The sequence below is a fragment of the Ahaetulla prasina genome, chromosome 1 (genome assembly GCF_028640845.1).
Source record: "Ahaetulla prasina isolate Xishuangbanna chromosome 1, ASM2864084v1, whole genome shotgun sequence".
Taxonomy (NCBI): Eukaryota; Metazoa; Chordata; class Lepidosauria; order Squamata; family Colubridae; genus Ahaetulla; species Ahaetulla prasina.
The window spans coordinates 301,998,506-302,024,924 of record NC_080539.1 but is presented as its reverse complement, the minus strand read 5'-3'; the positions used below and the strand labels follow the sequence as shown (position 1 = coordinate 302,024,924).

The following is a 26,419-nucleotide window of genomic DNA, read 5'->3' as shown; positions in this document are numbered from 1 at the left end:
ATCTAACCACTGGACACAATTTTGAGCAATTAGTTGGATCATTTCCATTCCTGGTTGAGTTTCCCACAAGGTTTTCACCCATTTGCCATATTGTGAAAAAAGAAATCTGATACTCATATCACGCAAGGCTCTGGAATTGCCAGATTGAAGTGTTTACATGGACTTGTGTTTTTTTTAAAAAATCATAATCACAATGCCTTTTTACAGGGCAAATGGCAGCATAGTAGAATTTTATAGATAATGAAGGCAGCAATAAAGAAACAAAACATAAATAAGAACCCCCCCATGTCACAATAAAATATCTGTAGCTGGAACTGTGCAAATATACCTCATAATACAGTTTTCAAAAGTTGCTTTCTTTTAAAGTTAAGTGAGAATTAACCATATGCATTCTAAATATGTCAGAATCAATCAGAATAGAGTTGGAAGGGACCTTGGAGGTCTTCTAGTCCAGCCCCCTGCTCAAGCAGGAGACCCTATACCATGTCAGATAAGTGACTGTCCAGTCTCTTCTTAAAAAACCTCCAGTGATAAAGTACCCACAACTTCTGACAGCAAGCTGTTAATTGTCCTCACTGTTAGGAAGTTTCTCCTTAGTTCTAGGTTGTTTCTCTCCTTGATTAGTTTCCATCCATTGTTTCTTGTCTTGCCCTTGGTGCTTTGGAAAATAAGTTGACCAAAAATGTCAGTACAACTATTTATTTTTATTTATTTATTAATCACATTTATATGGCTAACCATCTTGACTAGACAGCTTTCTAAATGTGATTAATAAATAAATAAAAATAGTTGCATTCAAATGATGTATTTAGAATGCATACTCTGTGTTTATCGGAATTCTCACTTTAATTCAAAAGAAGGCAGCTAAGGCCATCTGTATGCCCCCATATACATTCTAGCCAATAGTTGTCCACACAATCTATGGATCACTTTCCATTGCAACTGGTTTTCGGTCTTTTAGTTTATTTGGGGGAGTTACACAAATAATATATTGATTAAATAATTTCCTTCTCTCAGATCTAACCACTGGACACAATTTTGAGCAATTAGTTGGATCATTTCCATTCCTGGTTGAGTTTCCCACAAGGTTTTCACCCATTTGCCATATTGTGAAAAAAGAAATCTGATACTCATATCACGCAAGGCTCTGGAATTGCCAGATTGAAGTGTTTACATGGACTTGTGTTTTTTTAAAAAAAAATCTCTGAATATGTTCTTTCTTCAAGCAATTGAACCTCGATTTAGTCCTGGATAATTAAATTTTAAATGACCGAACTTAAGATTTTAACAGCTTAATTGACCACTGACTCTAGCTTATTGTGCTCAATGCAGTAAACATGTATTATATATTCAATCAAATATGTTTACTCTATACGACTAATATTGTGGGCTAAGTCTGGTGGGAAAATAAACAAAAAAAGGGCAGAATTCAGTAAATATTCCACTCCTATCAAATGTCACCTTTTTAAACCAGGATGCATAAAACAGACCTGTGCAACTTGTCATACACCAAGCTAAAAGCAGCTGACCACCAGCCGTGGTATCTTGCAAACAAGAGATTTAATCAATCTGTTAAAAAATTTTCTTTTGGTTATGAAACACTTTCCTGGGGTTGTGAAATAAATAGAAGGGATGCCAGTCCTGGCCGGCTGCAGTACCACAGCTGGATCATGTAAGTGGTGGATGCCTGGCATAACATTTGGACCATATTGCTGGATGTGATTGTTTCACGTATACTTTATAAAATGCAAATCAACTCTAGTAGGATCCAATTGCTCATATGGAGCTCAGAGTCTGATCCTATTGGCTGTAGCATGCAGGCAGTATCCCAAAACATATTTGGGACAGCTAAGGTTATCAGTGAAGAGCTAAAGCCACTTTTGCAAACATCTCTTGAAAAGGTGTTTCAAAGAATGAGGGCAAAAAACAAAGCAAAACAGAAAAACCCAAACAAACTCCTATGCGTATTTGCTCCTAAAGGCAGGTTCTTTCTCTCAAGTCTAAGCAGATTCTAGTGATTATTTTATTGGACCTAGACAATTAGAAGACAAATGACTCGTGTATCGGCAGTAAATTTGCAGGTGGGTGTGGAGAAAAGATCATTCGGGTGCAACTTCCAATTACTTAGATTACAAATTTTTTAAATCTTCATTTAAGCTCTAGGGTGGCAACCTTCATCACATGACACTTCCTGCAGACAAAGGAAAATCTTCTGGCTTTGGGAAGGATGCCAAATCAGAGCCATTAGTATGAAGTTAGAGATTACTATTAATCTACTGCTCAGCAGAATGAAATGTTGGTCCTACCTAGATATCTGAAAGGCTGATAGAGACATTTGTGCACATGCAGCAGTAGCAGCAAAGAGTGGGAGAAAGCGCCTGCGTTATGAAGACTGATCTGAACCAGCTGTCCTTTCCTTAAATTTCTCTTAGGATCGAACATAAAATAACACTGATAGCCCTTTCTCGCTCTCTTTCTTTCTCTGCTTCCTTTAGACAGCAATGGTGTTCCTCTGGAATCAAATTAGAAACAGAGTCTTATAGTTGGAGACCTCAGTGCCATTACAAAGCAGTATAAGAAAAGTGTAGGATGTAAACTACAGAAAGAGGAACCCCCAGTGGGTCAGAGTCTCCATCCAGGCGTCTTTTTCCCTCCCTATGTTTCTTCCTTGGGCTGAATGTGCTCTCTCTCCTTTGGTCTCTCTCGTCTACACCCCCCTGCCCCTCACAGTGGCCCGTATGCCCCCCCCCAATGTCTTTGCTTGGCCGAGGAGGAGGTGGTAGGGTGCAGCGGTCTTTCGGAGATGTCAGCAACGGCTAGCCCAGACGACGTTGTCAAGAAGATTGCATCAAGCCTGTGAGACGCTTGCCTGCCAGTGACTTTCCCTGGAGGAACAAACAAAGGGGAAATGGGGACGGGGGAGGGAAGGAGAAGCCAAGGATATGAATTCATCTTGTGATTAGTTGGTAACAAAGGGCAGATTGCTCGGTGACTTTCGGAAGCTGGGGGGCAAGGACCAATTATGGAACGAAAGGTAGTTGTGATGACACATGTGGGATAAAACAGGTGGGACTATCCTATATTTCTTCTAGATAAACATTACTTGGGGCCTGAGAAAGATAATCAAAGTCCTGTGGAACTATTTTCTGTACCAATTTTATGGCATTTACAAATATGATCAAGCAGTCCTTGATTTTATCCAAACATGTAAGGGAACCCAGTTATCTCTTTGCACTGCTGGAAAAATATGTCCCAAAATGACAACTTGGAAGTCTTGTATATATTCACTCCCCTTAGGCATACGGGCAGCTCCATTATATTCATTAATAGCCTAGGGAACATTGGTTTTGGGGCACTCTTCCTCCCAGTCTGCAAATGCCTACCTACATGCTTCATCCCTCCGGATCTTCCTTGATGCGAGGAGCATATTCCTCCCTTCCCACAGCCTCTATTGCATTTGCATCCCACCTTCCTTTCCAGTTGTTGCAATCAACATCCAGAGATATCGGCCTGGCTTATTGATATAACTACATCAAATTCTTTCAGACCCATTGATAGATTCATAATTTCTCAAGGGCATTTATAAACGCCCAAAATTCTCAAGAATGGTTAATTTAGAACTACAGGTGACATACAAAACTAAATGTTATATACTCAGCAAATATTATATATTTACTAAAACATTTGCAAGTGCTTAGTTGGTTACATAAAGGGATAAAGATTCTACTGGTTATTGTAGAATCTACCATTCTGCCATTATCATTGTATTCATTGCAAAGGAATAACCCCCAATGTTCAGATATCAACTCTCCAAAGGCAAACTAGAGGGAAAAGAATTAAACAGTGTGAGAGGAAAAAAAAAATCCTTTGCAATGGCTGACTCCCTCATATTGTCAACCTAAGCTGCCAATTGGCAATTCTGAAGCTTCTTTGTCTCCAATACTTTCATATTTGACACATTTATATGAGTATATGCTTTCCAAAACCCACTTAAAAAAAGACAGGAGGATCGGGTAAGGAATGAATAAAAGTTAAGTAAAATAAATTGCCTGTAAAACTTACAAAATTAATTTACTACACACCACCCCCATGAACCCACCTCCCTCCTCCAGCAGATACAATCAAACAGAAGGGGAAAACTGGATGAAATGGGCATAAGCTTTGTTCAGGCATTACAGAAAGGGATAAAATCAGCTAGGTAATTAGCCCTACTTTTAAAACCATCCAGGCTTTGGAGCAGCAAGGTCTGCATTCTTTGGCACTTCTTCCCCATTCTTCTGCTTTCAAGAATTACCATGGTTCCTACCTTGACTAGGAGATGAGACTCTCTCCAATTCAATTTGAGCAAACTCAAGCAGAACATTTCAAGGCATTCTGCCCCCAATGATTGCTCTGAGGTCTGTAAAGGCTATTTCTTTCCACCTTCAATATTTCCATTTTAGTTTATGCAACTAGTGCTGCTCGCAAAATAACACAGCACCCAAGAATGTATTGCTTTATCCTCAGACAGACCTGAAAGTCACATTATCTATCCTTGATAATGTTTTCTTGCCTCCAAATCAGTGTACATCCATCCTTCTTTTCTTAATTGGATCCCAATCATTAGCTCAGCTTGCCAATTGAATGTTAAAGATCTGTTAGCCAGCCAGAGAATAGATGTACGTGCCAGATATTGCACTTAGTGACTGTATGAAAGAGAGGAAGAAATCCACTTTCTGAATTTCTTACATTTTACAAATGGACTCAGTCAAGTATGTGAGACTCAGGTTGGCCTTTGTTTCTCTAATCTTCTTGGAAAATAAGAATGGCGGTTGTGTGTGACAAGTTTTTTCTGATGCCTTCTGCTGTTATTTTTTTTCATTCTTTGTATCTAGAAATTTGTTGACTGTCCAGCAGAATGGATTAGGCAGGGTTTTAGGAAACAGGAGAAAGAACAAAATAAGCAATTAATTTATCTTTTCTTTCTTCCTTTAAGAGCAGATTCAGAAGACCGACATATAGCTAGGTTGCAGTAGCTTAAAAAATACATTTATTGTGGTACAGTAATTATTTTGGAAATGATTTTTTTTAATATACACAACTGAGCACACAGGGTGCAGAACTGAACAAGGTAAGTAGGGCAAAGTGGATATTTATCAGTAACTTTTTCCTATTCCTAGAGTAGTATATCCACCAGCCTGCTCTCGATCCAATGTTTTCAGAGCCTCCCCAGACTTCCATTAGCTGCCAAACTTCTTGAGTTCTTCACTCCTCCTATTTCTGTCTAGCATTAAACAGCCATTCTGTGCATGGACCGAAACAAACTATGTGTTTTATTTTGGGCATGTACCATCCAAAATTAGATGTTTTGTGCATAGAATGGCTTTTTCCTAATCCCCAGATAGTCAAATAAAATCTGAATTCCATTAGAAGAAAAATGTCTTCGTTTACATTCTTCTGTATACTGTAGGCCCAAATGATGTTTAGTGTTGTACCAATTTTAGGTTAAGGTTAAAAGTGCAGAGAAATTCACTTTGCAATTCAAACAGAACTTTCATAATTGTCTTTACATTTGGCTAAAAGAAGACTATTTTTGTAGCTATGCCACAATTAATCTCAGTAGTCCTATTCCTCTATGTTTTGTAATTTCTTAGTAGCTTAAGTACAGGTAGTCCTTGACTTTCAATCGCAATTGGGACCAGAATCTCCATTGCTAAGCAGGGCAGTTGTTAAGTGAGTTACGGCTGATTTTTTTTTTTTTTGCCACAGATGCACATCGCTGCACATCACTGCAGTTGTTAAGTTAATCATGCAGTTGTTAAGCAAATCTGGCTTCCCCTATTGACTCTGTCGGAAGCCAGCTAGAAAGGTCGTAAATGATGATTGCATATGCTGCGATAGTCATAAATACATGCTAGTTGCCAAGCACCCAAATTTTGATCATGTGACCATGGGGATGTTGCGACAGTCACCAGTGTGACGAACAGTTATAAGTCACTTGTTTCAGGGCTGTTATATCTTTGAATAGTCACTAAATGAATAGTTGTAAGTCGAGAACTATTTGCAGTGGAATTTGACCCAAATAAGGAAGCTTTCAAAATGGTCTTGTTAATTTTGATCAGGGGTGAAATTTACTTACCTTCCTTATTGGTTCAGAAGTGCACGCACCACTCTTCGCTCACACAAGTGCATCAAATGCATGTGCACACCCTCTGCGCATAAGCAAAACCTTTCTGCGCATGTGCAGATGGTACAAAACACATTACTTCCTGGCTAAAACCAGAAAGTAATGACAGCCGGGCGGGTGGGCGGAGCCTCGCACTGCGATTGCTACTGGTTCTCCGAACCACAGACAAGAATGCTACCAGATCAGGCGATCCGGTCCGAACCAGGAGCATTTCACCCCTGGTTTCAATTCATTAATAGTCAGCTTTGAAATCCTTAAAGATCTTGGTGAATCTATGATCGTCTGTGAAGGAAAAGGAAAAGCCTTCATTTTAAAGTTTTTTTAGAAAGCAGCTATTACTAATGGAGTCCAGAAATTCTGAATCTTCTGAAGGTACAGCTTCAAATCTTGCATTCCATATGGCCCAAAGAGATACCGATACAGCTGTATACCCCCTCTCGGAAGTATTCTCTCAATTCAGATTTGAGACTCTATTTAATGTCTCTTCAGGTGAGACACTCCTCAAATTTCTTATTTTTAAAGTTTATTCTTTTGAGGATGAGATCCCAGAAGACATGCTTCCACTTAGGAGAGCATCAAGATAAAATATGATATCTTAAGAATTTCAAGAGATTATATTTTTTGGGGTTAAAAGCTATGGATTATATTCCTTAATTCAGCCATATACTACACTGGGCTTCTTAGAAACTAACACAAAACTTAAATGCAGTATGACACACATACTATTGAAATGAAACAGACCACATTCCCCATATGTTTTTAACATATGATTTTGATACAAAACTAAGGGCCATATCCTTTTAAAACGGTCTTTTATTAGAATTAGAAGGAAAAGAAAGAAAAGATACACGTTGAAGACACATGAAGAGTAATATAAACCAGAAAAAAAAGTTTAATGCCAAACAGAAGATTTTTAAAGCAGAAACCAAAATAACAGCAACAACAACAATAGTGGCAAAAGAACATAAAATCTGCACAGATGCATTTACATAAAAAAGATCAAAGGTGTTAAATTAGTATAAACAGAAGAAGTGATGACAACAGAAGACAGACAAAATTTAAAATATACAGATACATAAAACAAAAGCAAAACACACCGAAAGCTTGTTTACTGAGTAGTACTTTAAAAGAAAATATGTCCATTTTTCTAACTGCAGTAGTCTAACTATCAGCTCACTTTAAGAGCCATACAGGTGTTGGTTAGGTTTCAAAAGAAGGCAGCAGGGTGGCCCAACAAACCTTTAATTTGAAATGCCACTTAAAGGCTCTTGCAGTTAGGTTTGGTGTTTCTAAAGTATGACCATGTATAATGTTTGTGACAGAATCCAAGACATTTTGTCTCCACTGTGTATATAGAGTTGTCGCCCACTTACAAAAACTGTAATTTATTTTATGTGATTCATAGGGGTTATTTTAGTCAATAAGCTGCTTCTGTGGTAAAACATGTAAACATGTCCGCATAATTGTAAAAAAAAAAAATCTGTTTATGTGCTCCCTGGGAGGCAATGTTGTACGCAAATATTGAGCATGTGTGTGTGAGTTATTTCCATAGCACAGAATACCTATGGATGTATTTGAAAAAATTAAACTACCCTGCCCCAGTATCATGGGTCTCAAAAGGCCTCTAAACAATCATATTTTCAGCACCAGAGGTGTAATTTCATACCGAATTAGTGCTTTGAAGGTGCACTTTAAAACAGAAAACAGACAGTCCTCAACTTATAACAGTTCATTTAGTGACCGTTCAAAATTACAATGGCACTGAAAAAAAGTGATTTATGACCATTTTCACACTTATAAGGTGTGAACCATGAGGACTGCAGTATCCTCATGGTCACATGATCAAAATTCAGATGCTTGGCAAGTGACTCATATTTATGACAGTTGCGGAGTCCCAGGATCATGTGATCACCTTTTGCGATCTTCTGTCAAGCAAAGTCATGCTACTAATTTAACAAATGCAATGATTCCCCTAACAACTGTGGCAAGAGAAGTCGTAAAATGGGACAAAATTCACTTAACAAATGTTTCATTTAGCAACGGAAATAGTCGTAAATCAAGGACTACCTGTAGTGAATTGCCTTCAATTTCCAGATTTTTTTTTTAACCCTACAACAATAGTCTATGGCAGGGGTGTCCAAACTTGGTCCCTTTAAGACTTGTGGACTTCAACTCCCAGAGTCCCTCAGCCAGCAAAGCTGGCTGAGGAACTCTGGGAGTTGAAGTCCACAAGTCTTAAAGGGACCAAGTTTGGACACCCCTGGTCTATGGGGTAAATTGGGCTAAGACATAAAACTGGCCCTAAGTTATTCATTGACCTTCCCTGAGTGCAATTCCCATTTCAGAATCCTAACTATGCATTTTAAAGTTTCCCTACTGGTAATCCAGAACAATCAGAATGAATTATAACAATTGAAAAAAGGAGATAAATATATAGCGTTGTAGTGAAAGACACAAAGACATCACTTTGTCAAGCTATAGGTGAAAAATGTATGGCATTCCAGGTGTTGAAATATAACTCAGCAAAACATGGACACATTGCTAACAATGAGAAATGTTGGAAATTGAAAGCTGTCCCATGGAGAGAAAGTTTTCTCATCCCTGTTCTGTGAGATGTAGGGAGAATCAGGGTTGATAAAATGAATATATTACTTTGTCATGATATATACTGTCAACAGGTCAGAGATGGCTTCCTCTTTAAAGGAGGAGCAGGATTATAAATCTCTACTATGTCTATTTACCTTAGAGCACCTCAGCATTGTGGGGAATGATGGGAACTGAAGTCCAACATATTTCAAGATCACAAAGCTGGTAAAATCTGAACCATATACTATCTCTAGAATTAGAGGCATGCATTTCTGACTGTGCCTGGCCCAGCAAGTTTCTTGTGTTTTTAATGAATGGAGAGTATTTTACTGAATAGTTGCCCCCAAATCTTATGGTTGTCTAAATTCATACAGTAATTTAATTACTCCAATACAGCACAATTTTTAGCCCCTCTCCCATCTGTCTAATAGAAACTGAATAAATAAATAACATAGCTTAGGATCAGATTATCTAAGGGACCATCATTTCCCAATAATTTTTACCTGTCCAATTTGGCCTAGCAGATCGGGGATGTTATGAGCCCCATCAGCCAAGGAATGTTGGCTGATGGAAACCAAAATTTCTGTCTTCTTAGCAGTAGACCCTGCCCTATGGAATATCCTTCCTTCAGGATGGCCCTGACCTGGTTAGCCTTTCATAAGATTCTAAAGACCTAGCTATGTCCCTAGAGACCTGAAATTGTAGGGGAATCCATTACCTCCTTGCACTGTTAATTTTTATGTTATTATTATGATAATTCTCATTTGCCTACATGTATTATTTATAACGTTTTCTGTTTTTATAGTTAATTGTTGTGGTATTGTTTGCCACCCAGAGTCAGCTGAATTGATATGGGTGGCTACAGAAACTGGATAAACGAATAATGTGTAAATTCAGTATATGCTTCCCATAGCTCCTGTTTTCGTGGAATTTCACCTCATTTTCTGAAACAATTTGCCAAAGGGCTCTAGAAACAATTGCAGTAGAAAAAAGTATTTTAATTAAATATGTGGAAACTCTTTTTTTCCCCTTTGTCCACAATAGGTCATAGTATTGATGCTTTAGTCCTTTGGATTTCCTTCTATGGAAATATTTGTTGGTCAACAGAACTGTAATAGGTTTTTAAAGCCACAACTGTACTCTGTGTTGATAACAAATATAAATGCTTAGTTGACCATTTTTGGGGGACTGATTGGAAATAATTCATTAACCATTGATAAAACACATTGAAAATGAGATACCAAGAAAGGAGTGTTTCCTAATCCATGGCATTAAAATCATTCTTCTGTATAAACTAACATCCATAACATACTTACTTGATATGCAGAAGAATCCACAACATATCGTGTATCAATGCTATGGAAATAAACAGAAATCTGATCCTTTGCAGGATCCCTACCTTCTTCTGAACCAAGCTATCCCACCTATTTTTTCTATATGGGCAATGTACGTGGAAGCATTGTGCATGCTACGAACATTGTACATAACATTACAGAGAAGCTATGTCTGCATCTTCCCTATTCCCATCAAGGATAACTTGAAAAGGGGGAGAAATGTGATGGGAATGGGACTCTCTGAGCAGGGGAAGGAGGGAGAAAACCAGATTCTATCCTGTTTTGTGGGGAGCTTTCTATTGCAGGTCAGAGAACTGGCTGTTTAATTTAAATATGGATCTTGAAATTCTTTTTATTGCATTGCCATGACCGAAGGATACTATAGAGCAGGGGTCTCCAACCTTGGTCCCTTTAAGACTTGTGGACTTCAACTCCCAGAGTTCCTCAGCCAGCTTTGCTGGCTGAGGGACTCTGGGAGTTGAAGTCCACAAGTCTTAAAGGGACCAAGGTTGGAGACCCCTGCTATAGAGGAGCTAAAAATAAAATAAAATAAAAGTTTCCAAAGTAAAAGTAAATGGTAAACAGAAGAGGGAAGAGGAACGAACATAACCAAAAACAAATGAACTTACCATACTGCGAGTGAACTTTTCTAGGGAAGTTCTACGACCTTGCTCATTCTCGGGCTTTAGAAGGGGAAACAAAAGTTAAGAAGGGGGGAAAAATGCCAAAACCAAAAAAGAAATCAGAACCAAAAAACAAAACAAAAAACCCTTCAGCTTACTTGGGCTTTAGAAGTGTTAGCAAAAGAAAAGAAAACAAAAGAAAATTAAACATCTCAAACATAGGAAAAGTGCTGTTCGCAAGAGCAAAGCAAGAACTTTGTGCAATCATTCAGTAGCTGCTTTTCTTTTGGGAAATGCTGCCCTCCTTTTTTTAAATATAGCTATGGACATGTAGCCAAAGTTACATATACCAAGAAAAATGGGATATAGCGATGATTTCTGCATCTGTCATGTGTCTGTAAGTCTTTCAGAAGAAAACCAACACTTTTTCAGTCAGAAGGTAGCGGTCTGGATTTATGATGGAGTAGCAATAGCACTTAGACTTATATACCACTTCACAGTGCTTTACAGCCCTCTCTAAGTGGTTTTACAGAGCATATTGCACCTAACAATCTGGCTCCGCATTTTATCAGGGGTGAAATCTACTTACCTTCCTTAGCAGCTTGGAAGTACACCCACCCCCCATGCACGCACATGCACGTGCAGACCTTCTGCGTATGTGCAGAAGGTAAAAAAACACATTACTTCCTGGTTAAAGCCAGGAAGTAATGACACTCAGGAGGATGGGTGGAGCTTTGCTCCGCCATCACTACCAGATCGCCAAACCACAGGCAATGATCGCTACCGGATCGCAAGATCCAGTAAGAACTGAGAGCATTTCACCCCTGCATTTTACTGACCTCGGAAGGATGGAAGGCTGAGTCAACCTTGAGCCTGGTGAGATTTGAACTGCCAAATTGCAGTCAGCCAGCAGTCAGAAGAAGTAGCCTGCAGTAGTGCACTCTAACCACTGTGCCACCATGGCTCATAACCCACACTCTCTGTCTCTGTGTGTACGCAAGAATAGCCCGAGGTAGAACAGAACAGAATAAGGGGAGGATATGATGAGCCTTGTCCTATTCCCCCTTTCCAAATGTATTTATGTGGACATTTGTATTCTACCTTTCAATGACAAAAACAAATCCAGGAGGCTTACAAATAAAATGATACTCCTTTCTGATAAATGTCCTGGATGTTATATGAAAATTGATTGGGTTATCTGCTTTTTGCTTAACGTGATCCTTTGGAACCACTATGCTGTGGTGTTCTACTCAAAATGAACCCCACCGTGTGCTCAGTTAGACTTACTCCCAAGAAATTATGCATAAGGTTTTGCCAGGCTACATACAAAACAATCAAATTACTATTATTTGCTATTTTTGTTATTTGGAAGCTGTAGCTATAAAATACGGGAATTTTACTATAATAAGAAATCCACCAACGCTACAGCTGCATTACTGTTCTCCAGAGAAACATGATTCAACTCATCTGGCATAAAACAAATCTTATTAAATATGAATGAAAGGGTAATTTCCCAGCAAACAGGCCATTTAGTTGAATAAAGGAATTGTAATGTCCAGGAGCAAACCCATCAAGAGATGGCCTAAGTCAATTCACAAGTTTCAGGGGTGAGAGATGGATTTGTGCATACATTTGGCATCATGACTAAATCAGCACAGATTTTTTTTTTAATGAACAGAAAAATAAAGCATCCAGTTTTAGTTCCTAATTTCTGTTCATGTCATATTTATTATTATATCATTTTCCCTACTAGGCCCTCCAATTTTCCCCAAACTCAAAATAGATTATATTAAACTTGAAGAAAGTTAGTGGTTTAAAGTCCTACTCAGCTTTCATGGTGGAGAGTGAAACCGAAGCTGGATTCCCAGGACTTTAAGATATCAAGCCTCTTTTCCCTACCTCTTCAGGAGAAAAAATTGCAATGGTATATAGTAGAGGAAAGCATGGTGACTCTAACTGCAAAGCTTCACTTTGTGTGCTAATTAAAGAAGCAAAAGAAAACACAACTTTACTTTTGAACGTATCTTTTCTTTTATGTACCCTGAGAGCATATGCACGAAGACAAATTCCTTGTGTGTCCAATCACACTTGGCCAATAAAAATTCTATTCTATTCTATTCTATTCAAAGTCAGTAAAGAAGTTGGCAGGAGGTCACAAACGGCACCAATGTGATGTCCTTGTTTAACAACCTGTGGTGATTCACTTAATGATGGCAACCAGAAATGCCAGAATTTCTGTTATGAAACGGTCATGTAACATTGTGTTTTATGATCATGTCACTTAATGATGGAAATTCTGGTCCTAATTGCTATAATTAACCAAGGACTATCTGTATAAGTTAAGTGTTTCGGAAAATTGTCTTTCTTGATTTCCAGGGCTACTATTAAACTCGTCCTGGTTGCAGAAGTATAAAGAGATATATCTCTATCTCTATCTCTATCTCTATCTCTATCTCTATCTATCTATCTATCTATCTATCTATCTATCTATCTATCTATCTATCTATCTATCTATCTATCTATCTATCATCTATCTTTCTAATGCCTTGGTAAGGCCACACTTGGAATACTGTATTCAGTTTTGGTTGCCACGATGTAAAAAAGATGCTGAGACTCTAGAAAGAGTGCAGAGAAGAACAACAAAGATGATTAGGGGACTGGAGACTAAAACATATGAAGAACGGTTGCAGGAACTGGGTATGTCTAGTTTAATGAAAAGAAGGACTAGGGGAGACGTGATAGCAGTGTTCCAATATCTCAGGGGTTGCCACAAAGAAGAGGAAGTCAAACTAATCTCCAAAGCACCTGAGGGTAGAACAAGAAGCAATGGGTGGAATCTAATTAAGGAAAGAAGCAACTTAGAACTAAGGAGAAATTTCCTGACAGTTAGAACAATCAATAAGTGGAACAACTTGCCTGCAGAAGTTGTGAATGCTCCAACACTGGAAATTTTTTAGAAAATGTTGGATAGCCATTCGTCTGAAATGGTGTAGGGTTTCCTGCCTGGGCCGGGGGTTGGACTAGAAGACCTCCAAGGTCCCTTCCACCTCTGTTATTATGTTATGTTATCTATCTATCTGTATATATAGTGACAGAGATGTATATATTTCTTTTGATTTAGGTTCTTGTGGAACAAGAGTGGAAAAGGAAGATAGAAGACTGATTCTCTGATCTGCCTTAAATGGATATCTTGTCCTAGCCTAGTGAACCTTGGATGTAACCTATTAAAATTTCCTGAATTTGTTGTTAGCATGGTCAGTTATCATGGTGGCTGGGAAATGTGGGAATTGTAGTATGACATAGATTGAGGAAGACTGAGATGGAAGAAACATAAACGCTTCATCACAACAGCTTTTAGGGAAATAATTCTAGGGAACTTTTATCAAACCTCCAGTTGTCTGGACAATGGAATTTTGTTGATACCTAGAATCAGTGGTGGGATTCAGCCAGTTCTCACCACTTCGGGAGAACCGGTTGTTAACTTTCTGAGCAGCTTGGTGAACTGGTTGTTGGAAGAAATCATTAGGGCAGAGAACCGGTTGTTAAATTATTTGAATCCCACCACTGCCTAGAATGATATAACCAATCAGTGGAGCTCATTTGGCATGGACATAACCAGAAAAGAGGTATGCAAAGCAGTATTTATGGACTTTCAGATATGATACTATGAGGAATGTGAAATCATTGAATTTTTGAACTTTTCTGTCATATTATCATTATATAATTTTATCTATAAAAGGACATTTAGTTGCTGGGGCTAAAGCTGCATAAACATAGCTTTCAGAAATTCTGTTTCCAGAAGCCAGTGTACTCATATTTCCTTTCCTAACACTTCTTGCAAAGCATTTAAGTAGAAAGAAAAAAAAAAAGATTCCAAATCGGCAACCGTTAAAAAATATGGAAGCAGGAGAAACTTTCAAGTGATTCCTCCATATATTTGCACATGGAATTCTCATCTGAAGCATTGCAGGTTTTTGTTTTTTGGGAACTGAAACCTGTGTGAACTTGAAATAGATTGGAGCTCTGTGTGTTTGTGTGTGTTTGAGATCAAATCTGCTTAGATGCCATACTCTGTAAACACTTATGTAATGAAACAACTGTGATATTAGAAGGTGCCAGTTTAAATGTCAATTGCATGTGAAACCACACAATATTCATATGATTGAATGCTGTTTTAGTCTTCCCCAATTTTCCAGCACTGGTTGGAAATTCTAGGATATGCAACACACCAGGAAGCTGTCCACTAACACTCTTTGCCCTAGGCCATATTACACCATTGGAATTGGCCTACCATGGATGACTCGTTGAGTGAAGGAACATCAAACTTTGTGAATCTTGAAAATCTACTATAGTTGTTTTGAGCTTACAGTCCTATTTATTATTTATTTATTTATTATTTAAATTTTTATACCGCCCTTCTCCCGAAGGACTCAGGGCGGTTCACAGCCTGATAAAAAATACAAAATAATACAATATAAATACGATTAAAATATAATTAAAAAACTTATTAAATTGGCCACGATTAAAATTTAGAATAAAAACCCATTAAAAACCCATAAGTTTAAAAACTAACCCAGTCCAGCGCAGATAAATAGATGAGTTTTAAGCTCGCGACGAAAGGTTCGGAGGTCCGGAAGTTGACGGAGTCCTGGGGGGAGTTCATTCCAGAGGGCGGGAGCCCCCACAGAGAAGGCCCTTCCCCTGGGCGTCGCCAGACGACACTGTCGCGCCGACGGCACCCTGAGGAGTCCCTCTCTGTGAGAGCGCACGGGTCGGTGAGAGGTATTCAGCAGCAGGCGGTCCCAGATATCCCGGCCCTATGCCATGGAGCGCTTTGAAGACGTTTCACCAACACCTTGAAGCGCACCCGAAGGCCACAGGTAGCCAGTGCAGCCTGCGCAGGATAGGTGTCACGGGAGCCACGAGGCTCCTCTATCACCCGCGCAGCTGCATTCTGACTAACTGAAGCCTCCGGATGCCCCTCAAGGGAGCCCCATGTAGAGAGCATTGCAGTAATCCAGACGAGACGCCACAAGGGCGTGAGTGACTGTGCATAAGGCATCCCGGTTCAGAAAGGGCGAACTGGCGCACCAGGCGAACCTGGTGGAAAGCTCTCCTGGAGACGGCCGTCAGGTGGTCTTCAAAAGACAGCCGCTCATCCAGGAGAACGCCAAGTTGCGCACCCTCTCCATCGGGCCAATGACTCGCTCCCAACAGTCAGCCGTGGACTCAGCTGACTGTACCGGGGTGCCGGCATCCACAGCCACTCCGGCTTGGGGGGATTGGGCTTGGGCCTGTTTCTCCCCATCCAGACCCCTACCGCTTCTAAACACCGGGACAGCACTGATAGCTTCATTGGGGTGGCCCGTGTGGAAAAGTACAGCTGGGTGTCATCAGCGACAGCTGGTACCTCACACCAAGCCACTGATGATCTCACCCAGCGGCTTCATGTAGATGTTGAACAGAAGGCGAGAGAATGACCCCTGTGGCACCCCACAAGTGAGGCGCCGCGGCCGACCTCTGCCCCCGCCTAACACTGCCTGCGACCGGTTGGAGAGATAGGAGGACAACCACCGATAAACGGTGCCTCTCACTCCCAATCCCTCCAACCGGCGCAGCAGGATACCATGGTCGATGGTATCAAAAGCCGCTGAGAGGTCTAATAGGACCAGGGCAGAGGAGCAACCCTCATCCCTGGCCCTCCAGAGATCATCCACCAACGCGACCAAAGCCGCCTCAGTGCTGTAACCGGGCCGGAAGCCGGACTGAACGGTCTAGATAGACAGTTTCCTCCAGGTGCAGGGGAAACTGATATGCCACCATATTTCTACAACCTTCGCCGCTGCGAAGGTTGAGACCGGACGATAATTACCTAAAACAGCCGGGTCCAGGGAAGGCTTCTTGAGGAGGGCCTCACCACCGCCTCTTTCAAGGCGGCCGGAAAGACCTCCACCAAAGAAGCGCCAGAATCCCTGAGCCAGCCTCGTGTCACCTCCTGAGTGGCCAGCACCAGCCAGGAGGGGCACGGGTCCAGTAAACACGTGGTGGCATTCAATCTACCCAGCAACCTGTCCATGTCCTCGGAGCCACAGGGTCAAACTCATCCCAAACAATATCACCAAGACCACCTCAGACGCCCGTCCGAATCGCCACAATTTTGGTCCAGACCGTCCAAGCTGAACGATTTTATCGATAGATAACCGTTAAACTCCTCAGCACGCCCCTGCAACGGGTCATCCCGCCCCTGGTGAAGGAGGGAGCGGGTCACCCAAACAGGGCAGCTGGGCGGTTATCTGCCGACGCAATGAGGGAGGAGGCGAGCAACGCCGCTTCCCTCAGTGCCACTAGGTAGGTCCTAGTATAGGATCTAACTAGTGTCCGATCAGCCTCTGAACGGCTGGACCTCCAAGAACTCTCTAGGCGCCTTTCTCCGCGCTTATCTCTCAGCCTCGGAGAACCAAGGAGCCGGTTGGGATCTGCGCCGGGTCAGAGGTCGCAGAGGCACGACACGGTCAGCCCCAGCCGCAGCCCGCTCCCAGGCTGCGGCTAGTTCCTCTGCCGTGCCGTGAGCCAGACCTCAGGAAATGGCCCAAGCTCCGTCCGAACCTCTCTGTCCATCAGGCGCCTGGGACGGTACCAACGTAATGGTTCCGCCTCCGCGGTTGTTCTGTTTCCTTCCCCAATACTCCCAGCAAAGAGTCCGTCAGAGGCCTTCCTTTTTTCCTTTTATTTACATAGATACATGTCCTGGCCACGCCTACCCACGGGCCTGCCAAGTTTCTGGAGATAACGAGGAAATTATAGATAAGGCCAGAATTACTCACGAATATATTCTTCCTCCATGAATTAGCTTGCGCCAAATTCATTGCTTTGTCCAAGACAAAAACCAGGAAGTCCCGCCTCCTATTTATAGTCTCTGCAGATGTCACTGCATGACAATTATGACTTGGCTTTGTCCCAACTCTTCCGCTGCTGCGCACGCCGATCAAGCCTTCGTAACCTTGCGGCCCTCCAAAACTGTTCTTGGGGCGTTGCCAAATCAGAAGAAGGCCCGGAGAATCAGGCCCGCCGCCCCTCCTCTGAGTGGGTGCCAGGGAGGAGAGGGCTCAAGAGAAGCAGGGCTTGCCAGGTCTTCTCCTCATTTTCTGAATCATCCGAGTCCAGGAGTCTGGGTCCAGGAACCTGGGTCACAACACTATCCTCACCGCAGGGCCCTTCCCCGGGCTGACGATCGATGCGGTCGGGCTGGGTTCTGCTCATGGAAGGCCTGCACCAGGTCAGGGCATGAACGCCGGAGGCATCTACCCAGGAGAAATCAGTCCCGTATCCCTTCCACGCGATCAAATATTGGAAACGACCTTTAGCCAGCGAGAGTCTCGACGCTGTGGACTTCAGATTCCTCAGATCCGCCCTCAGCGACAGTGACGGGTGCTGTTGGGCACCGAAGGGGACTCGTGTGGCCTCAGGAACCAGAAGGGACCGTGAAAACGGGTGGATCCGCATGGATCGTGGCAGGGTCAGTCGGTAGGCTACCGGGTTGATGACTGCCTCGACAGGGAACGGGCCGATGAATCGGTGGTCCAACTTCTTTACCGGGCGGTCGGACGGGAGGTGTTTGGTGAGAGCCACACCCGGTCTCCAACTGCCAGCGGGGCGTTGCCCGTCGGGAGCGGTCGGCGGACCGCTTGTAGTCCTCCTTGCCCGATTCAGCTGCTGACGTACCAACTGTTGGACCGCATGCAATTCCGCCAGGAAGGTCTGCGTTCGGGAACAGGAGAGTCCGTGGTGCCAGAGGAAGAGCCGCGGATGGTACCCCACATTGGCAAAGAACGGGTCATCTGAGTAGAGGTGTGCTGAGAGTTGTTAAAAGCAAACTCCGCCAGGGACAGGTAGTCGCCCAGTTGTCCTGTTGCTGGTTGATGAAGCAACGGAGATACTGTTCCAGTATACCGATGACCTTCTCTGTACCCCGCCGGTCTCCGGATGGTGCGATGACGACAGACATACCTGCACCTCCAACGCGCCATCAGGCTCTTCCAGAAGCGGGCTGTGAACTGAACTCCGGTCCGAAACCACCCTGTCCGTAGACCATGGAGGCGGAAGATGTGCTGCAGAAAGAGACGGGCTGCTTTTTGCGGCTGTGGGCAGTCCGCGGCATGGGATGAAGTGTGCCATCTTGGTGAGCATGTCCACCACCACCAGCACCGTGGTGAACCCAGAGGACGGCGGCAGGTCTGTCAGGAAATCCATAGAGATCGCCCCAGGGTCTGTCGGGTGTCGGCAAGGGCTGGAGGAGCCCGGAGGGGCCCCGTGGCGGTCTTGGCTTGCCGGCACGGTACGCAGGATGTCACGTAGGCATGTATATCATGCCGCACTGGGCCACCAAAAGGTCCGTGTCACCAGGTGGAGGGTCTTGAAGAACCCAAAATGTCCTGCTGCAGGGTTGTCGTGGCACTGGGTCATGACGAGGGCTCGGAGTGGTCCTGTGGGCACATATAATCGCCTCAAACTTGAGTAAGTCCTCCTCCAAGGTCCAAGGAGACGTGGGGCCCACCTCCGCTCTCCTTTGCTGCGACCAGGCGCCCTGGCGCTGCGCCTCGCACCTGGGCCCGCAAGTCCACTGGCTCCGTGCTGCGGCCAAGGCTTCTGCCGCAGCACTGTCCGTGGAGGAAGGGGGTCCTGGCGCAGAGGTACTCTGGCTTGCGGGACAGGGCATCCGCCCGGTTGTGACCGCTGGGAATGTAGGTCACGCGAAGTTGAACCGGCAAAACAACGACCACCGGATCTGCCGCTGGTTCAACTTCCGAGCTGTGGTGAGGTGCTCGAGATTCCGATGGTCCGCTCGACCTCCACCTGATGTCGGGCCCTCCAGATGGTGTCGCCAAGCCTCGAATGCAGCCTTGATAGCCAGCAACTCTTTTCCCAGATAGTGTAGTTGCGCTCGGAAGGTTGAGTTTCCGGAGTAGTAAGCGCAGGGAAAAGTGTGCCGCCATTCGTCGGAGCCTGTAGCAGCACCGCTCCCAGAGCCACATTGGACGCGTCCGTTTCCACCACAAAAGGCCGGAGCGGGTCGGGATGCCTCAGGACGGGTTCCGTGACGAAGGCTTTCTTGAGGGCTGTGAATGCTTCTTGCTGCGGGGGACCCCACCGGAATGCAACCTTCTTCCTGAGGAGCTGGGTAAGTGGAGCTGTCAGTGTGGCGAAGCCCGGGATGAAGGTCCGGTAGTAGTTGGCGAAGCCCAGTAGGCGCTGAACATCCTTCACCCGACGAGGGGCTTCCCAGCTACACAAAGCTTCTACTTTACATGGGTCCATGGCTATGCCCTCGGGCGAGATGATATGCCCGAGGAATTCTATGGAAGTCCGGAAGAAGACGCATTTCTCCAGTTTCGCATTGAGTTGTTGCTCCAAGCGTTGCAGAACCAGACTGACGTGTCGAAGGTGGCTTTCCTGGACCGGGAGTAAATCAGGATGTCGTCGAGGTAGATAACCACGAACCGATCCAACATGTCTCGAACACGCTGCTCATGAAGTGCTGAAAACGGCGGAGCATTGGTCAACCCAAATGGCATGACAGTGTATTCGTAGTGTCCGATCGGGTGCCGAATGCCGCCTTCCATTCGCCTCCTTCTCGATCCGCACCAGGTTGTAGGCCCCGGAGATCGAGCTTGGTGAAGATCGTGGCCTCCGCAACCTTTCCAGTAGCTCCGGGATGAGCGGCAGGGGTAGCGATTCCGCACCGTAATGGCGTTTAGCCGCGGTAATCACAGCATAGGCGCAAGTCCCCTGTCTTCTTCTTCACAAAGAGGACCGGGCCGAGAGAGGGACTTTGAAGGCGGATGAACCTCGGGCCAGGTTTTTGTCCAGGAAGTCCCTGAGGGCGGCCAACTCGGGCTCCGACATGGAATACAGGCGTCCCACAGGCAGTGGTGCGTTGGGCAGAAGGTCCACGGGCAATCGAGGGCCGGCGCGGGTAGTCGGTCCGCCTCCTTCTCGCTGAACACGCCGGGCGAAGTCCGTCAGCTCAGGAGGCAAGGTGATGGCAGCGGTGGGGACGTTCTGGCCGGCACAGGTGTGGCGGATGTGATCGACGCACTGCAGACTCGGGAAAGAGATGGCGTTCCGCGACCAGGCCACCTGAGGATCGTGGGTCCGAAGCCAGGCCAACCCAAGGACCAAGGGAAAATGAAGGTCCGCCGTGACATAAAACTGGATCGCCTCCTCATGGTCCCCAATAGCCAGGCGCAAAGGCTGGGTGGCGAATTTAATGGGGCCGGACACCAGTTCTCGTCCATCAATTGTCTCTACCCGCATCGGAGGGTCCACCGGAACCACGGGGACCGCAAACTGGGTCACAAAGGCCTGGTCCATAAAGTTTGTTGTGGCCCCTGAGTCCACCAGCGCATGCGCCTGGGGCCCGTCCGACTGGTTCCCCAACCATATCCGTGTGCCCAGAACCAGATGCCGAGGGGGCCCAGAGTCTACTTCCGCAACGTCCAGTGGGGGCTTAGTACGTGCCCGACCTAGGGTTTCCCCGAGGTCGGGCCTGCTCCGTTTCCCGATTGGTCACGCTGTGATTCGGGGACCGGCGTGCGTGCCCCACTTCGCTTTCTGGGGCAAGAAGCGCGGCGGCCGGGCTCCCCACAGTACAGGCACAATCCCCTTGGCGCCCGGTTCCGCCTCCTGGGCTGTTAGGCGAGGTCTGGCCGCCCCAACCCATGGGCTCTTCCGCAGCGGTTACAAAACGGGGCACCCTGGGTGCTGGTGGTGCAGGAAGTGGGGTGCAGATGTCGACGGAGGGTCCCGGGGTGCGACGGGACGGTCGCCGCTGCAGACGGGCATCGAGGCGGAGACAAAGGGCACCAAGTTGTCGAGGGTCCGCGGCGCCCACGCGGGCCAGCTCGCCTTGCAATTCCTCTGAGAGTCCCTCCTGAACGCGCCCACCAGCGCTGCATCATTCCAGTCAGAGTCCTGGCACAAAAGACGAAATTCGCGATGTACTCCTGCAGGGGCGTTTCCTTGACGGAGTTCCTTAAGGCGCCTGGTTGCCGCCAGCATTCGAACGGGTCCTCATACATGGTGCGAGGTGCTGCCAAAACGCTGTTGGTCCGCCAGCAGGGGGCTGTCCTGGAGCAAGAGGGGCGTGGCCCATCGAGCAGCCGAGCCGGAAAGAAGGTTAATCACGAAGGCCACCTTAGCCCGGTCATCTGGGAAATCCTCTGGCCTCATAGCCATGTAGAGCTGGCACTGTCCCAAGAAGGTCGGGAACATCTCAGGCTGCCCAGAAAACTTATCCGGCACGGTTATCGGGCACTTGCGACGAGGAGGAGGAGTGGGAGGATGGGGGGGGGCTGCAGGCACATTCCTGGCAGCAAGTTGGCCTGCCAAGTGAGCCACTTGCTGCTGGAGCTGTTGATTAGCCGCTGTAGCTGCTCTAACTGCTGCTGTACCTGCTGCTGATCCATCTTTGGTGGAAGATGTTTTAGTCAGGTCTTGGACAAAATGTTCTGTTTCCTTCCCCAATACTCCCAGCAAAGAGTCCGTCAGAGGCCTTCCTTTTTTCCTTTTATTTACATAGATACATGTCCTGGCCACGCCTACCCACGGGCCTGCCAAGTTTCTGGAGATAACGAGGAAATTATAGATAAGGCCAGAATTACTCACGAATATATTCTTCCTCCATGAATTAGCTTGCGCCAAATTCATTGTTTTGTCCGAGACAAAAACCAGGAAGTCCCGCCTCCTATTTATAGTCTCTGCAGATGTCACTGCATGACAATTATGACTTGGCTTTGTCCCAACTCTTCCGCTGCTGCGCACGCCGATCAAGCCTTCGTAACCTTGCGTCCCTCCAAAACTGTTCTTGGGGCGTTGCCAAATCAGAAGAAAGCCCGGGAGAATCAGGCCCCGCCGGCCCCTCCCTCTGAGTGGGTGCCAGGGAGGGAGAGGGCTCAAGAGAAGCAGGGCTTGCCAGGTCTTCTCCCTCATTTTCTGAATCATCCGAGTCCAGGAGTCTGGGTCCAGGAACCTGGGTCACAACAGCGGTGTTGGGTAGCGGTCAGAAAGTCCAGGCGAAGGAGAGAGTGATCTGACCATGACAAAGGCTCTGTGACTATATCTCCCAAGTCCAGATCCTTCAACCACTGACCAGAGATAAAAATCAGGTCCAGTGTGCCTCCCCCGATGTGAGTAGGGCCATCCACTACTTGAGTCAGGTCCAGGGCCGTCATGGAGGCCATGAACTCCCGAGCTACTGTCGATGACGAGCCAGCAGATGGCAAGTTAAAGTCCCCCATGACTAAAAGTCTGGGGGTCTCCACTGCCACCCCGGCAAGCACCTCCAGGAGCTCGGGCAGGGCGGCTGTCACGCAGCAAGGAGCCAGGTACGCGACCAGCAAGCCCATCTGACATCTATGACCCCACCTCACAAAGAGGGATTCACACCCGGCAATCTGAGGTACAGTGGTCTCCCTCGGCTCTAGACTCTCTTTAATAACAACCGCCACCCCCACCCCTACCCTGGGCCTCGGCTGATGGAATGCACGGAAACCCGTGGGCACATCTCAACCAGGGGCACACCCCCTTCAGTGCCCAACCAGGTCTCCGTAACGCCTATAATATCCGCGGCACCCCCCTGAATCAGATCATGTATTAGGGGGGCCTTATTGGCCACGGACCGTGCGTTGCATAACATCAGACGAAGGCCCAGGCTCTGAGGGTCTTGCCCACCCGGGGACCGGGAGAAGTCAGGGGGATCGGGGCATGCGATCGCCTGTATACATCGAACGTGTGACCCCCTAAACCGATGTGATCCCCTTCCGCCATATCTGCCCCTCCCACTTACCGTGCAGATGGACTCACCTCACACAAAGGAACACACTCCCATAACCTCCGAACCCATTTGATAGTCGCCACGAGCATGCGCTGGAACTGGTTTCCCTCGACGGGCTACCCCATCACCCACCCTAACCCTCCCACCCACCCCAACCCAAACCCGTCGGTTTCCCTCCCCCCCTTAAAATTTCCATTAAAACTCCCACCCGGCGGGTTTCCCTAAACATTATACTAATCCTAGAGACTATAGATCCTAAAGTTTACAAACAGAACAATTGTATCCATTGGAGCCTGGATGCAATATATTTAATTATTGTAAATATAAAATCCACACACATAAATAGACAAGGATTAGCTCATGTAGTTTTCAAACATACCTTTCTCCTTAAAATGTAAGGGAATTTATGTAAGGGAATTACATAACAAAATGTAAGGGAATTATTTTAACTCTATGTAACCATGTCCAATGGTTCGTTGCAACTAACCATTGGACATGGTTACATAGAGTTAAAATAATTAGGAAATCTTTCATTCTAGTTAGCTGTGGGAAACTAGATGAGAATATGTGGGTCCATATGTTTACTTTTTTTAGCTGTTTGGTCTTCCTTTCTTTTCTCTGCTCTCTGTTCCTTCTTGCTCCAATCTACCAGCACTGAGTCCTTTAAAGCATTTATTGCCAGAGTCATTACCTCACATATGGACATTCTTGCAAGGGAAATAGATACATGGATTTAAAACTACCTAGGGCTAAAATTGAGCTTGCAGTAGCAATAAAACCTCACTATGAAAAAAACCCCCAACAATTAATTGGAACTAATCTAAGGAATAACTATCAGAAGTCATGTATAGATATGAAAAAAAAGGGGTCATGATGAATGAATGCTATACAAAGAAAAAAAATGATGTTAAAATAACATGGTTTGAAATACAATGTAATTTTGTTTTAATTGGCTAACTTGGAGAAGTTGACTATTATTCATAAATGTTCATTGCCCACATGTACAAGTATGTCACTGCCATCATTACATTATTTGTGTAATGTTGTTATCTTATATATGATGCAAATGACTTAATTTGCATCACATCAACAGGCCCGCGTTTACATGTGAAGTCTCTTTCATCACTGCTAAATTCTTCAATTCCACATTTTGATAGATGAGACAAACTTGGATGAGGCCTATTTGACTCTTATGTCAAGAAAGTTAAATATTTGCAGATCACCTTTTTGCCCATTTAGCTTTCAGAACAATGGGGGGGGGGAGGCATCAATTTTAACTAAGTCAACATTTTTCCTGGCAGTCAGGATTCAGGGATTGGGTTTCTCTGGGACAAACTTAGAACATCTTCTGAACTGGTTTCTTTTTCTTCTTTGACCTGAGTCTTTTGAACATTTTTAAGATACTAAATACATCTTCTTTTGCTGTAATAATGCTCACATGCGCCCTTCTCCATTTGGGAAATAAAATGTAATGCAGCATTCCCCGATCCCTTCTCTTACTCTTTTTTAAGAATCATAAAATTGTAGTGTTGAAAGAGCCCATTTAGACCATCTAAAATCTAATCCCCTCCATGCAGGAGGTTAAGGCATTTTAGCTGATGGCCCTCCAATCTCAGCTTGAACTTCTGCACCAGAGGGGAGCTATGTCTTCTCTGGAGAAGTGCTCCACTGATAAATTGCTCTTCTCATGAAGACTTTTTTCAACATTCAGACTATGCTGCTCTATAAAAAGTGGCATGTATAATCCCATTTTTGAAAAAGACAGTAGCTGGTGAATCCAATCTACTCATAACCACCATAAGACAAGTGTGTTATAGATACTTATCTATAGCTATTTATTGTGTAGTGTCAGGATTTTGGGCTACATGTTGACACCCAATTTAACTATGTTAAATTCATTGAATGAAAACTGATTTTTTTTTGTCATGGGACTATAACAGAGAAAGTCAACAGGACTTATGACCAATCATCTAGCATTCAAGATACCCACTGAAGCAATCCTATCTCAACCACACCCAAAAGCCCACCAGCTATGCAGGCCTACACAAGAGCTTAACATCAGTATAAAGAGGAACCACCAAACTAGATTCAGTAAAAATGGTCTAATGGCCACTGGATTCTGTTTCCCCATTCCATCTAGATTTAATAATACATCTGCTGTTGAAAGCCCCCTGAAATCTGTTTCTCATATGTGACATGTGTCTTCAGTTTCAGAGCCTCTATATGGCTCTCACAAGAGCAATTGGCATGTAAAATATACCATAATTTTTGGAGTATAAGATGCACCTTAGTTTTGGGGGAGGAAAATAAGAAAAAAAAATTCTGCCTCTGCCTACCAACAACCATCAGTATTCATCTGGCTAGCATCCTGTCAGTGTGTGAGACTGTTGGGAAACTGAAACAGTATTTGCTGCATGAGCAGCAAGGAAGCAGACAGCAAGGAGCCAGGATGTGGCTTAGGTCAATTGTTCTAAAGCTGCATGCTGTGCTGATCTCCAAAACTAAAGTTGAAATTGAAACTCCTCTCCTCTGCTTGTGTTTTGCTTGCTGCTGCAAACTCTGTCAGTCCTTGCAGCAAATAGTGAACAGCCAGGTCAGCTTCAACACATTATTGCAGCCTGATTCAGCATGAGCAGCTGATTGGTGGGTGGATTGGTCACCCAGAATGCCCCCAATCAGCTGTTCCAGGCTGCAGGGATTGCCATAGACCATCACCTCCTCTGTGCCTCGCATTTTTTTTGCTACATTCAGTATATAAGACGCATCCAAATTTTCACCCTCTTTTGTGGGACGGGAGAGTGTGCCTTACACTCCAAAAAATACAGTAACTCTGTGAAATACTTGCAAACTCTTGGTGCAAAGGAACTGCTGAAGGGTT

General features: G+C 44.7%; 1 protein-coding gene across 2 annotated transcripts in view; it reads right to left on the bottom strand.

Moving 5' to 3' along the window:
* Nucleotides 1–304: 304 nt before the first annotated feature.
* Nucleotides 305–26,419, bottom strand: part of RGS6 (regulator of G protein signaling 6) — a 307,970-nt gene continuing 281,855 nt past the window's right edge. Inside the window, exons 17-18 of one of the 2 annotated variants that reach the window (XM_058161946.1) lie at nucleotides 10,716–10,769; nucleotides 305–2,885 (exon numbers count right to left, since the gene is read on the bottom strand). In XM_058161946.1, the coding sequence (XP_058017929.1) occupies nucleotides 2,835–2,885; nucleotides 10,716–10,769 (105 nt within the window). In that variant the 3' untranslated portion in view covers nucleotides 305–2,834. The remainder of the gene's footprint in view (nucleotides 2,886–10,715; nucleotides 10,770–26,419) is intronic. The other variant, XR_009152572.1, reaches the window with a different exon arrangement.